This window comes from Phoca vitulina, unplaced genomic scaffold (genome assembly GCF_004348235.1).
Source record: "Phoca vitulina isolate PV1807 unplaced genomic scaffold, GSC_HSeal_1.0 scaffold57, whole genome shotgun sequence".
NCBI lineage: Eukaryota > Metazoa > Chordata > Mammalia > Carnivora > Phocidae > Phoca > Phoca vitulina.
In genome coordinates this window covers 1,747,268-1,762,718 of record NW_022589760.1, presented here as the reverse complement: position 1 = coordinate 1,762,718, position 15,451 = coordinate 1,747,268, and the positions used below count along the sequence as shown (strand labels likewise).

The window sequence follows — 15,451 nt, the reverse complement described above, 5'->3', positions numbered from 1 at the left end:
CACAGACTCATACTAAGATGTAAATTATCAAGAAGTGTTGAAAGCATCAGGCCTCCCATGAATACCTGCATGTTATAGGACTTAAAAGCTTATGCTAAAGGGATGAAGTAGTATATCAGTAGTCAGCAGCTGGGGAGAAACATTGAAAATTAAGGACACCTTGGTGTAGACCCCAAATTATACCACATCACCAGGATATAACTTTTCCTCAAATTTTCACTTGACTATATTAGAAAGTTAAAGGTGTTTTGTTTTGCTCTGATTTATTTTTTCAATTAAGCCAATGGTTTAACCCCTGTGTTTTTCAGTTTCCCCATAATGGAGAAGAAGCACAGAGGCAATAATCAGACAACTCTTCTAGGTGATACATCTGGGCTGCGATGTTTGGGAGTGCATTTCTAAAGAGTTAGTAGTAAAGCAAACCAAATATATCTTCCAATTTTCTCATTCTCTTCCCCAAGGAAAATCTAAGCTGTGTACCTGGAAATCCTCCTCAGGAAATTGGTTTCTCTGTCCACTTCCAGCATGCACTAGCTCCATTCAGACTAGATAGCATGAACTCTTAGCCATAGCCAATTTGGGGGTAGGAAAGTTTGCTGATGAGTCACTCTGGAATGGAATGAGAAAGAGGAGGAAAAAATAAAGGAAAGTTTTTTTTCTTTAAAAAGTGAGAAAGAAATCACTCTTCCTACTATTAAGTCCTACTACATAGCTACAGCAATCAAGACAGATACATGTGATAAAATTACATAAAACTATACATACACACACACACACACACACTGGCACACACAAAAGGGTGTGACTATAACCTGTGAAATCTGAATAAGCTCTGTGGATCATACAAATGTCAATTTCATGGTTTTAATACTATACCTATAGCTTTGCAAGATGATAACATTGGGGAAAGAGGGGTGAATAATGCACGAACCTCCCTGCTCATTTTTGCAAGTTCTTGTGAGTCTTTATATGTATTTCAAAAAATTTCTTAAATGTAAGGTGAAAGCCCAATTCCAACACGGGGTACTGCTGCCTTCCACTGTGATGTCCTGCCTACAGGATCCAGCAAGAGAAAGGCTGGTTGAGCCAAGCATTAAGGAGGCAAGGCCCTTTGAAGAGACCCAAACTTGGACTCTCCCCACGGACTGGGCACTAGCAGCAGCAGCTAGTCCTGGCCTTGGACTACTTTCTTGCTTCTGCTAATGCTTTAGATCAGGACCAGAGTCAACTGAATATACAGACTGATTTCCTTGGAGTCCTTGAAAGAGGGAGCCTAGCAGAGAGAGGAAAAATAGCAGATCTCCCAGAATATTGTAAGTGCTAAGATGATAAAATGGAAATGGGTCTGGGGGGCAGGCAGGCATTAGGGTATCTCGCTGAAGAAAATCATAACATTTGGCCATTGCCCTTTTCAGAGACCAAGCAAAGAAAGAAAAGAGGCAGAAGCAGCCTATCTTGCTAAAGTTGCTCTTAAACAGCAAAATTTTATGCCCGGCTGTTCTACTTTCTAGTTTCCTCTTCTGTGATATGAAGAAAGAATGAGTTTTTGCTTCACTGAAGATTCTACTTCTAAGTTGTGTCCTTAAGGTATTACATGTTAACAAAATGTTGACAGATCAGACAGCATTTTTAAATGCTGCTTTTTTTTTTTTGACTATACTTTTTTTTTCCTTAAGCAGAAGTACTGCTAGCAGCACCTTCAGTGTTCATTTCATCAAAGGACTCTCTAAACATATCGTATATTTATCGCATCTTTGGGAGTAATAATTTTCTTTCCAGCCTTCAAATTACTACCAATTTGTTACTGCACCACTGAGGGAGGAGATCATTTGTTATTAATTCCTTGTCTGATGTGAAACACTTAATTCTAACTGAAACCACTGCACAAGAAAATAAACAGTGCATTTCATATGCAAAGTGTCTGCTTCCCTCACTGGGAGGCAGTGGGAATCATTTTGACCATATGGTGGGTATTTATCATCCGATGGCTTGTGAGCATCTCTACTGTCTGCCTCCCTTTTCTTCTCAGACCTGGGCACTGGCTTTTTTTCAAAGAAGTAAGATCTGGGACTGGAGGAGATTATGCTAAGTGAAATAAGTCAAGCAGAGAAAGTCAATCATCATATGGTTTCACTTATTTGTGGAACATAAGGAATAGCATGGAGGACATTAGGAGAAGGAAGGGAAAAATGAGGGGGTGGAAATCAGAGGGGGAGATGAACCATGAGAGACTATGGACTCTGAGAAACAAACTGAGGGTTCTAGAGGGGAGCAGGGTGGGGGGATGGGTTAGCCCGGTGATGGGTATTAAGGAGGGCACGTACTGCCTGAAGCACTGGGTGTTATACAAAAACAATGGATCGTGGATCACTACATCAAAAACTAATGATGTATTGTATGGTGACTAACATAACATAATGAAAAAAACTAAAAAAAGAAGAAGAAGTAAGATCAGCTTGCTTTCAAACAGAACTTCTAAACCCTGGAAGCTCATCAGAATCCCCAGGGAGATTTTTTTTTTTTAATGCCAATTACCAGGCCACACCACTCTCTGGTCTGTCCCAGGGGTGGGACACTAGTGGCTACTCTCTTGGATTCCGCAGCCAGACTGCTTGAGTATAACACCAAGCTTTGCCACTTAAGACTGTGAGTTGGTGGGGCAAGTTCATTTAATCTCTGTGCCTCAGTTGCCTCAACTGACCGAAACCACAGAGTTATGGTGAGAGAATTCATATAAAGTAATTAAAGCAAAGCCTACCTCACAGGAAGTACCTGTTAATGTTAGCTATGACTTTTGCTGATGAGTACCACCATTCTTAACCTCTAATAAGAAAGCTACGATTTGTCCTCCTACTCTTACCCATTGGGTTTTTCCTTAGCCATTGTTGATTGACTTCCCGTTGCTTCAGCCCCCCCCCCCAAAAAAAAAATTCTACAGAAGAGAGGGGAAAATCCCAGGGCCAGTTTTAAAGTAGGTCCAATACAAGGCAGGTTGGATCTTTTGTTTTGCTTAGAATCAGAAATGCCAAAAATGAGTGAAAAGAACCCTTTGAAGGAATCCGATACATTCTATGTTAAGGCATACACGTGCAAAATGCCAAAATGCTTCAATATTCCAAACTTTATGCCTAACTATTTTTGAGCAACCACACATTACTAAAAGATCATATACCAAGTGGAAGAAAAGAGAGTCCAACATCCAAATGATTAGAGCACAAGGATATGTAACTATATACACCTGACAAATACAGCAAACACTATGGTATTCTGTCTTACCCTCAAACCCAAATCTGATAACTGGTTATTATGCATCTGTAAACTCACACACACACATTGCACTTCTGATGTCTTCTAGTTCTTAGTCCTATAGGATGAGTTAGATTCGTGGAAGTGCTATTGCCTTGAAACATGCCCTTTGGGCTTCACAAATTATGCACCATTACTTGTCTCTTTAGATTGAAATCATCTTGCTGATAAGCAGCCTCTTTAGTCTGCCTTGATATTGCAGACTGCCACATGTGGATGGATTGTTAAAAAAAAAAAAAAATATAAAGAGGATGTGGAGAAGAAAGCATATTGGACAGGGCTCTAAACACTGTCATTTTACATGTCAAAGAGTTAATGATATACCCTTTTGTTCTTCCCATAGCACCTAGCACAGTGCTTTCCACAGAGTAGGTAGTTAATCAAGATTTTGTTGAATAATATAAAGTGCTGTTGAATAAGCGCTCTGTAGGTCCAGGAGCGTTTACACATATTTAAGGTGCAATGTGTATGTAGTATTATTGCCAATGCCTTTGTTTTAATTTGTATTGCTTAAAAATTAAAGAGTTAAAAATCTCTTTAAAGAGTTAAAAATCTCTTCTTCCCAGAGACACAAAAGGCTAAGTGATGAAAAGTCTTTTACTTACAGTAATTTTTGGAACTCTACTTCTTGTCATTGCTTATTTTTTTCATATTCATCTTCTTTTATTGATGCTCAGCTACAAATCATAGCACTGTGTTTATTATGGCTTATTCATAACTCTGAATGAAATATCATTTGATAAGTGAGAGTGAATTACTAGCCTTTCTTATCTAAACCTATCCCTCTACATATTTCTAGTGTCTACTAGCCCATCAGCCATAGGTACTAAGTCAAATATATTAAATATATTGTCCTTTCCTGGTAGAGATAGGAATGACACTTTGGCACAAAGTTTAAGAGTTTACAAATCACATTTTGACTGTCATTTTCAAAATACAAATATATTGCAATAAATGTAACCCTTAGGATGTAGCTACCTATGTTTAAGTGAGGCTGTTAAAGAACGAGTAGTTTTGTCAAAGGCTCTGGGTTTTCCACTTCTTGGCACAATAGGGAGTTGACATAATGGAAAGTTACTATCACATGATATTCTTTTAACACAGTCCTGTCATATTATAACAAGGTTTTACTTTTAGATCTTTGAGTAATTTAACACAGAATAGATCTCATTATCTTAAGAGAACCACTGACCAAGAAAAGGTGGGGAGAGGGAAGAAAGAAAGCCTATTAGAATCAGGAGGTTAACAGTCTTACGTGAAAGGGAATATTGCAAATGCTTTCTCTTTAAAGTGAAACTGGACAAAGGCCAGACTGATTATTAAGGGAACAATGCTGCCATGGTTAGGGGGAAGTTAGTTGTCTTGATAGGTTCTTTCCATATGTGATAGCCATGACTTTATCATTCAATTCTTACAAACGCATCCACAAATGGACTGTGATCTTCCCATGTATACAGTAGAAAGAAACATGTAACTGTCTGAGCCATGAGTTTCTCAACAAAAGAGTAATGTTGAAATTGACACATGGGAAGGTCTTTTTACTCAGAAGACAATGTGCACTCATTCGGCATTTTCAGGTTCAAGGCTACTAGACAAGGAACTATCTAGGAAACAATCTGGTGAGGTGACAAACTTCAGTCTCCCATGCTCTGTGAATTTCCAGTCCACGCCACTTCCATCTGCTAAAAGTATAGCAGCTCCAGCTATGGCCCTGCATTCCGCATTAAGAGCAGATGTTCTCTCTGGAAATAGGTTTCCCTTTTAAAAATGAACCATCAGACTCCATTATAATCTGCTCTTCTGTCATTTGCTTTGTTACACTTTCTGTGCCAACAGATTGTGAGGCACCAAACATTTGAAGCAAAGCTCTGTAAAATTGCTAACATCTAGTAATAAATATTAATGTTCAACTGTTACATGATAACTAGAGGTGGATACAAAGTTGGCTAACATTTGACAATAAGTGGAAAATCATTATTTGATATTCATTTTAACAAATGTGGTCAAGAGTGAACTCTTATTATTAGGATAGATATGAAATGCAGTTTTATGTGTGATTCTATTATATGGCACTTTCTAAATGGAAAATCGTAAAGGATGGCTGAATGAATGGGAAGAATATTTATTTATATTGTAGCCAGTTGGGCTGGGGAGACTGGAGACAGTGAGATTGGGTCTGTGCTTTCACACATGCACACGCACATACGCACAGCACTGAAAAGAATAAGTAGTTCTAGTCCTTTTTATAATATAGAATTTGCCCTCCTCTTAAAGCTTCTAGAATTTGCTTTAAGTGCTAGGAAACTAAGGTATAGAAAGGTTAAGTAACTTGCCAAGCTAGAAAGAGGTAGTAGACTAGATTTGAACTCTAGGCTGTAAGAGTCTAAAGATAACAAGTTTAGCCACTACACCGTGCTGCTTCTTCACGTAGGGACACAATTCCATTTTAAAAAATTTTTAAATTTAAATTTAAAATTTTTTAAATTTAAATTTTTAATTTTTCAAATTTTTAATTTTTTAAGTCTAAAATTGCTGTTACGACAGCAGCCTGCAGCACCAATAAAATCTGGCAGACCTTCTAGAGACATCGGGCCAGCAATATCTCAGAAACTGAGTGGCTAACTTAAGTGGCCTTTCAGAGAACACTGTCACAGCAAAGCACATAGCTCTTACAGTAGGGACAAGCTACCAAAGATCAAAATATGGTATTAGTGGTTTGAAAGTAAGTAAAAACAAAGGCTGAGGGCGAGGAGGTTACAACTTTGTTATTCTATAAGTCGGACTGTGCTCATGTATTTGGATAATGTATTTTAAATACTTCTTTGGCGAGCCCTCCATTATAACAGTTAAGGATATGGGAGGTAGAGCCCAACAATCGCTTCATCTGTAAAATGAGGGTCATCATGTTATGTATCCTTTAGGTTGATAGGAGGATGAAATGAAAGAAAATATGTCAAACTCTTAACACAAAGACAGAAACACAGTAAGCCCTCAATAAGTGTTAGCTACTGCTATTTTTGTTACACCGCTATTAATTTTCTTGCCTAGTCTGCCCAAATAGTCCATCAGCCACTTGAGTGCAAAGGCTCTTATTCCTCTTTGAAAGGCAAAGAAGGCAATAGTTAAGTAATGTATGGTGATTAACATAACATAATTTAAAAAAAAAGTAGTCTTGACAACTACACTACTACCTTAGCGTAAGCCCAGCTGTGCCACTTCCTGTCAGTGTGATCTTGAACAGGTTAATTATCTCTCTCTGTCTCAGCTTCTTCATCTATAAAATGGGCCTAAAGATAGATTCAACCTCATACATGTGTCATGAAGGTTAGAGTATAAGTTCCATGAGGACATGAATTTTTGTTCTTTTGTTCAATTATGCATCCCAGAACATACCTGGCATGCAATGTGTTCAATACAAATATGCTGACTGGTTATACATAAAGCACTTAGAACAGACCATGTACAGATACATGAAAATTAGCTGTCATCTACATCTGTACCATTGGGACCTAGTGCAGTGCTTAGCACAGGTTAGGACTTCTAAAACTGTTTGTAGAATGAATAAATGAATGTTGTCCCTCTAGTCTATGCCAGTCCTCCATCCTGAGGGACTGTAAAGCTACTGAAATTTGACCTTTCATGCCCATGGTCTCCCTCACTGCATTAAATATTGTGTACCCACTTTTAGTAATTAAGAAAAATTTCTGAGGCTCAAATGAAATCGAATATCACACATGTAAGAGATCTCATAGATCCGTGATTCAAACCTTCCATTTCGCTAATTTATTCTATATCTATTCAATATTGTAGGCTTGATCCTGAAATTGGTAGTGGGTCCTACAATGGTAAGCAAAATAGTTATGATCTCTGCCCTCATGGATCTGTGGATCTTACAGCCTAGTCATTTCCCTTCCCTGTGGTTTATTTTCCTCATTTGTAAAATTAGGGAGTTGAATGACTGCTAAGGTCTCTTCCAGCTCAGAAATCAAATATAACATGCTGGCTAAAACCATGGGTTTTCAGATAAGGCTACTTGTATTGGAACCCCATTTCTGGACTAAATAACAATATATATATTTCATTTTATTATGTTATGTTAATCATCATACATCATTAGTTTTTGATGTAGTGTTCCATGATTCACTGTTTGCGTATAACACCCAGTACTCCATGCAGAAGTGTCCTCCTTAATACCCATCACCAGGCTAACCCATCCCCCCACTCCCCTCCCCCCTAAAACACTCAGTTTGTTTCTCAGAGTCCATAGTCTCTCATGGTTCATCTCCCCCCTCCGATTCCCCCCCTTCATTTTTCCCTTCCTACTATCTTTTTTTTTTTTTTAAGATTTTATTTATTTATTTGAGAGAGAGAGAATGAGAGAGACAGCACATGAGAGGGGGGAGGGTCAGAGGGAGAAGCAGACTCCCTGCTGAGCAGGGAGCCCGATGCGGGACTCGATCCCGGGACTCCAGGATCATGACCTGAGCCGAAGGCAGTCGCTTAACCAACTGAGCCACCCAGGCGCCCTATCTTCTTTTTTTTTAACATATAATGTATTATTTGTTTCAGAGGTACAGGTCTCTGATTCAACAGTCTTACACAATTCACAGTGCTCACCATAGCACATATATCTCATTTTGATGGTGCCTGGCACATACTAAATGCTCAACAAACAGTGGTTAATCTTATTTAAGCTCTGTCACTCTGTGATGTGCCATTCATAAGGCCCCATGTGGGAAGTTGCTCCCCATATAGCCAGCTATACCTAGGAATGTCAAATAGGGCCAATCTGCATATCAGGTCTATTTCTCGGAAATGTCTTTGAATCTCACCTCCTTTGGGTTGGGCCTGAGTTGTCAGATAAAAAAATGAAAGCCCTCAGTCCTAGCAAATCTTTCTTACCTGTGTCACATTGCTGGCCAGCATCTGTATATTGTGTCAGATTGTGATAAATGCTAAGGGGATAGTAAATATCTAGCGGGTTACTGAAACTTCAGTTAGGAGAGCCAAGGAAGGCCTGTCTCAGAAGTGCTACCACCACTCAGTGGCACCTTGCGTTTTCCAAACGTCCAATTGTCTTTCTTATGTGGTCCTGGGAAGGAAAGCCTTCTTGTTCTCACTGCCTTCTGACTGAGGTTGCTGTTTTGATCACATTATTCCATGGTTTATCAAAGCCAGGTGCAGCTCCCTGACAAAGTGTTGGGAGGGATTTAAAATATCTTCAGCTGCCTTTGGAGACCTCAGGAGGGATTGATCCAGGCCAAATATTTGACCCGCCATCTGAAACTAAGCAACTGAAAAACAAAACTACCATATGGTCAACTCAAGCTCCACCTGGTGGAGGTTCTAGCGTCCAGCCTAGTCCTCCACACCGCTACCCCAGTCTATGGCAAATGAGCATAACTTTCCCAGATATAACCACACCAGAGTTCTTTCTGTCAGAATAGCTATTTTCTAAGCAAAATTATACCAGTGTTTATAAGTTTGATCCCTTTTTGGCAGCAATTGCTGACCAAAAGAGTGGAAACATTTGTAAGTACTCTCTCTTCTCTCTCACCCCATCCCAGAACCTCCTAAGCATCCTTAGACACACACACACACACACACACACACACACACACACACACACACAGAAACTTTTTTTTTTGCCCCCAACACAATCAAAATTCAGGGATAAGAGTAGTGAAGATGGCACAAAGTTAAGCTTGAGAATTATTTTATGAGAAAACACTAGAGTAAACTGTAAAGACCTTACATCTTGGGGGCGCCTGGGTAGCTCAGTCGTTAAGCGTCTGCCTTCGGCTCAGGTCATGATCCCAGGGTCCCGGGATGGAGCCCCGCATCGGGCTCCCTGCTCCGCGGGAAGCCTGCTTCTCCCTCTCTGACTCCCCCTGCTTGTGTTCCCTCTCTCGTTGTCTCTCTTTCTCTGTCAAATAAATAAAATAAAAAATCTTTAAAAAAAAAAAAAAGACCTTACATCTTTCAAGCAACCTAGAGCTTGAACTTCAAAAAGTCAATGCACTGTAAAATGCACTGCATAAAAAACAGTGACTGAAAAGTAGCTATTGGTAAAGTATATTACTTTTCCCATGGATTTCAATGCTAAAATAAAACAGTGAATTAGTGTTTCATCAAAAGAAAAAGAGGAAAAGCCCCAAGTAGAATGAATAAACAAAGCTGAAAACTTCGGGGAAAAAGAAGTTAGCCATAATATGCCAACCTTATAACCTCTGGAGGGTTGTGTTCCACCAAAAGCTTGGGGTTTTCTACTTTTCCTTTGTAGAATTTTTCCAATTTCCAAAGTTATCATTCCTCCTCTCTCTCCCCTCAGATGTTCTTCAGTCTGCAAAACCTGGAGATGCTTCCTATTTCTGGACCAGACTAATCATATGTTGAGCCTTCTGACTGCAGGGAGATCAAAATGTCAAAATTCCAAAAGACAAAGTTTAACCCAGGTTTCACATTTCCCTTCATTTTCTATGAAATACAAAGCCCAAGTGTACTTATAATTATTAAAGCTGGATGATGGGGACATCACATTTATTACACTATTCTCTCAACTACTATGTATGTTTGAAGATTTTCATAATAAAAAAACTCAAGGCCCAAACAATTTGCAGATACTCCTTATTCTGCTTCCAGCCTTCTGCCAACAGGAAGGAATTGTAAGTTGTTTAGATGGTTCTGAACTCCAGAAGTAACATTCCACACTTGATAAGGGAGCAGAAAAGAGAGGGGATTTGCCTATAGTCCACTCATGCAGGGAGTACTCCTCAAAAAAAAAAAAAGGGCTCTTCTGACCCATTAATTATTTTTCCCAGGGCCAATTAGAATTTCCTTTTGCCTCATTGAGCTTGTAGAAGAACAAGTATCTCCCTAATTTATACATATAAAAAAGAACAAGTTTATTATTTCAAAATGCTGCAAATCACGTTACCTTACAAAGAGATCAACACCGTGAAAGGCATGGAACATGCCTATATCGGCCCCTCTGTATAATCAGAAACACCTGATACTGAAAACTGATTTCAAACATTGTAATTGCCTGCCTTCTCTCTCCCATGTGGCCCTATTCTGCCTTACCCACCAGGACCTCATGCCTCCCTAGCATTTTACAATTGTTCTTGCCACTCTTCAGTGTTTATTTTTTTTTGATAATGATATTCCCACTCTTGGCTACAAAGAGGCAGTAAGGAACGTATCCAGCTTGGATCACTTCTTACCCTTTTTATGGCCATTGCTCCAATTCAAGCTACCATTTTCTCTAGCCTGCATTACTGCAGTAGCTTCCAAATCGGTCTTTCTGCTTCTGCTTTTGACTTTCTGCAGTCCATTGGTCAGAGTGATACTGTTAAATTTTGAGTCGGATTACTACTTTGTTCAAAACCTCGAGATGCCTCCCTCCTATCTCGGGACTAGATACCCATGTGGCTATTAAATCAGTTTCTTTAGGTCTTACTCAAAAATTACTTTCTTAGTGAGGTCTTCCATGGCTGTCCTAACTATAGTTTCAGTAACCTCCAACACTTACTATCCCCCTTTTCTGCCTGATTGTTTTCCTTTCCTTAGCATTTATCACAATCTGACATAATATGTATTGTACTCATTTATCTTATTTATTGTCTGTGCTCCCCCACAGAATATAAACTCTATGAGGACAAAGGTTTTTGTATATTTTGTTCATTATTATATCCCCAGCACCTAGCAGACGGCCTATCATGTAGTAAGTGCTCAGTTAATACTTGTTAAATGAACAAATGAATTAGAAACCACAGAGGTACGTATGTCTGTGTATATGTGTGTTGGTAGGACTGCAGGTTGAGGGATCAGGTAGAATATTGTACTATATGATCATCTTCCTCTAATCAGACCATTATAAATTCTCCCATTTACCAACTCTTTTCATTCTTGCCCTTTCACCTCTAATCATATAATAAGACCTGTCAAGTTTTCTTTCTAGTACTAATGTCACTATCCTAATTAAGGTCCTCATACCTCATGCCTAGATTATAGCAAGAGTTTTCTACTTAATCTCCCCAGTGTCCAATCCACTGTCAATCCATTCTTCAAAAAGTTTGGTACTCAGCAAGCATTCAGAAGTGATGCTTTCCCTAGGCCCCTCAAAGCTCAGGCCATGTGCAATGGGCTCAAGGTTGTAGAGTTAGAGTTATGATACATGAATGAAACTGCCTTCTACTTCTCAGTGTAGAAGGCAGTTGGACACAGCTAGAATTCTTAGGAAGTTCAGATATGGATTAATACTTGGAAGATAGGAGAAAGATAGAGACAGGCTAAAGAGGAAAATATTTGGCTCAATTTCTTAAACACCATGGTAAACACTAGAATGAGAAGTCAGGAAAGAAACTGTATGAAGAAACAACTGTACAGCTAACTATAAGATTTGAACTTCAGCATTCTCCCTCAAAATGCATAAGGTCTGGAGGCCACATAATCTAAGAGGTCAAACTAATGTGCTGTGAAACAAGGGTACCTCTTTCTTCCTCGAAGTTGCATTCTTTGAAAAGATTCATTTTGTGAAGTTGGGATAGAGATTGAACTTATGTTAAGCTGTGCTTTACTTCTCATATATATGCATGTACTTACTTATTTACATACATATATGTGAGCACTATATATGTTGAGAAAGAAAAAGAGAAAAGGGATAGAGCTTGTTTTGTGAGTCATTGGATTTTTTTCCCCTCTCACTAGTGATTGTGAAAATTATTTTCTCTCATTGCCTGCTAATCAGGATTGGACAAATACCTCATTCATAAATACTTCAAGGAGAAGAAATATAAGAAAAATATGAAGTATGAGATATAAAGGGGACACTGGTATGGAGCTGCTCAGGATCTGGACCTGTGAGTAAGGCACTGTGTGATACTGAAATGTCTCCAGTTAGAGTGCTTTCTACCTGGGACAGAGTGTGGGGTGTTTTGAATCTGAAAACTGGGGGATCTTTGGGGGATTCACAAAGTCCTGGGAATTGTAAATGAAAGTATTTGTGTACACCACTGCAATGGTTAAGTTTAGCAGTTGCAACAGAGACTCTATGGCCCACAAAACCTAAAATATTTACCATCTGGCCCTTCACAGGAAAAGTTTGCTGACCGTTGGCGTACAGATGTGAATAGAAAATCTCAGAGTGCACTGCAGGTAACGAGGATGAGTATTGTTTGTGAAATATTTGTTTCAGTTATATGCGTGTGATACTAAGTCATGATGCAAAATGCATTCCTTACGGTGGGGAGCAATTCAAAAATTAGAAAAGCACTTTAGTCCATGTTAATGAGTTTGGACTTCATCTTGAGAGAAGCCATTGAGAGGTTTTAAGCAGAGTTGTGATTTCACCAGCATTGTATTTTAGTAAGATCCTTCTGGCTGCAGGGTGAAGAATGTGATAAAGAGAGAAAGGGTAGATGGGAGGAGGCAAATTACGAAGACTATTTCATTCATCCAAATGAGGGATGCTATGGCCCAGACTACAGTGGTGGCAATGGGAATGAGGAAAGTTTATCAGACATTTTTGGAAAAGCTCCTATGTGTTAATTTGGGGACATAAAATACTTCTGTCTTGGTTTCTGAAACTCCATATTTTTCTGCTAAAGAAAAAAAAAAAAAAGAATGGTAGAATAGTGTTGATAAAGCATCTCAGTGCTTAGAATTGCATGTTACTCAGTTCTGACATCTGAAACCCTGAGAACTACATCCGAGACTGAAAAAGGGCTGGGCCACCAAGGCAAACTGGACGAGAACACTTCAGCAACAGGAATTTTAAAATGGGTTAGTCTTTAAATTCTTTATCTCAAGGCCTTCTTTGGGGAAGTTGATGAATTCATTACCAGACTTTATGCATGTAATTGAAATCATTCCTCCCTTCCCATTTTTTTCCTTGTCTGACCTCACCTCCAGGCTTAGCTCTCTGGCAAGGCCCTTGCTGACTGAGAAGGACCAGATAAAGGGCCCTTGGGGGCCTATCAACACCTCTTCAATTACACCTGAGCTATGAGGCAGGCATGCGAACCAATTCCTAGGCCTCTGGCGGCCAAGTGCTCACAACTGATTCAGCCAGTTTTCCCAGCTCATTTTTTAACTCCTTGATATCTCTCCTGCGAAAGACTGGGGTTTCAATTTCTTTTTCAAATACGCCTCCCCTCCCCACCCCCCTACCACTATCACCTCATTCTCAACCAACTTTCTGGATCTAAAAAGTCACCAGGGCCTATTGTGAACATATATTGGGATTGACTCCGGCTGTGCTGACCTGTAACACACATGAATACAGCCTTGACAGATTGCTTGAAACTCAGAGGGACAGATGAATATAGGGTTACCAGACCTTCATTTCAAGGGCTGTTGACTAGCTAGAGTGCACAGACTCTAAAAGGAGCCATAGTCCTGTCATGCATGACTAATGCAACTTGAAAGGCAGGCACTGGGTATAGAGAGAGTAGTGAGATGCCTGTGAGGCTGATCAAAAGCGTTCTGGCTTGAAAATCCCACTGTTGTGATCACTTCTTTGGACCATGACATTGGGTTCTCAAAGATCTCAGTTAAAATGTCAATATGTTTTAAGACATTAGCATCCATTGTTAATATTCTGGTAAGGAAGAACATATCAGGTTGGTTACCTATCTCTTAAGAGTAGTTGAAAAGAGTAATAATTTCTAAGTAGACAGACATGGTTTTGGATCCTAGCTCTGCTACTTAGTAGCTGTGTAACCTTGGGCAAGTCCCCTAAGCTCTCTAAACTTCAATTTGTGTGTATATAAAATGGAGATATCATCATCCACTACATAAGGTCACTGTGAGGATAAAATGAGATGATATTTGGAAAGTGTTTGGCACATAGTAGATGCTCAATAAAAGTCTGGCTTCCCTTGAACCCTAGCAGAGAAAAGAACTCTAGGGGAAAAAAAACAGGATGTGGCTAAATTTTAGAGATAATCTAGAGTAGAAAAGGAAGTGGGGGAGACAATCACAAGAGAAGAGAAAACTCTGGTTGGGGAGAGGGGAGCATACTGGAAAACCTGGACAGCTAAGGAAAATTAAGGCTTTGGGCACCTGGGGGGAAGTAAAGACACTGACACACAGGGAGAAGGAAAGTAGGGAAATGTTGGGGCCACTAGCACAGTTTCCCCCTCACCTTTGGGCAGAAACAGCAGAGGTTCCCCACCGGGTTCTGTGGACCGATTCCCTGCGGCGCACTGATCATTGAGAGAACGAGGTAGGGGTATAGCCAGCCTGCCAGTAATTGCATGTAACTAAGAGAATATCACGTCACTTCTCACCCATCCTCCTCCACATCAAAAGCAGCACATGACGGAAGTGTGAGACATGCAAGGAGGTCATGGGCCAACATAAAGGAACGTTAGGACCTAAAACTCTAGGAGAACACCTCTCTGATCCCATCCTGGAGAATTTTGTTTTGCAGGTTAAGGGTCCCATCCCCTTGCATGTGGTGGCATATCTATACCCCAAAACCAAAATAATGAACATGGGGAGTCCTGTCCGTCCCTAGAGCAGCTGACACCTCTTATCAGAAGCTGCCCTCTTAGGCAGTTTCCCACCATGGTTTCTTGACCCCACACACAGCAAAAATCAATGACATCTGAGGTGAGTCACAAGTACTTTGTCACCAAAATGAAGAAGTGTATTATTTTAATAATTTGCTTTGTTTTGTTTTATAAACTTGAATAGTTTTGAGATTATGCCTCTAATCTGGCAAGTCTCCCACTTTTGGCAGAGGTACAGTAGTTGTCCATGACCTTGGATGTACTTGTGTTGCATGTATGAATGCCCTTCATCATGCAACAACTTATTTTTTTCTTGCTCATTCCCTGAAGGATCTTATTTTAAGGAGGAGTTGCCATTCCTTTTTGAGGCCAAAAAAAAAAAAAAAAAAAGAGAGGTAAATGGAAGAGGGTCAGAGATACTTTTTTTCCTTACACTTTTGGTGTGGGCTAGCACATAAGCACTCATAATAGCCTCCTATGACTTCATGGCCTCCAAGTCAGTGACAGATCAGCCTCCTTCCAATACACCTTTATGAACATCTGTGAGTCTGTGTGAACATCTGTATATACATCTGCATATATGATTTCATTCGTCCCAGCATGTCTGTGCTCACATTCCGATGTAACAC

The 15,451-nt window shown here is 39.7% G+C and overlaps 1 protein-coding gene across 3 annotated transcripts in view; it reads right to left on the bottom strand.

Annotated features, from left to right (window-relative positions):
• Positions 1-235: 235 nt before the first annotated feature.
• PCDH19 (protocadherin 19) overlaps positions 236-15,451 on the bottom strand; it is a 141,859-nt gene continuing 126,643 nt past the window's right edge. For 2 of the 3 annotated variants that reach the window (XM_032389974.1, XM_032389980.1), the window contains one exon: positions 236-609. Coding sequence is in view for 1 of the 3 variants with exons in the window: in XM_032389980.1 (XP_032245871.1) it covers positions 605-609 (5 nt within the window). In the remaining 2 variants the exon portion in view is untranslated. Of the gene's footprint in view, positions 610-9,194; positions 9,233-15,451 lie in introns of those variants that run through there. The other variant, XM_032389975.1, reaches the window with a different exon arrangement.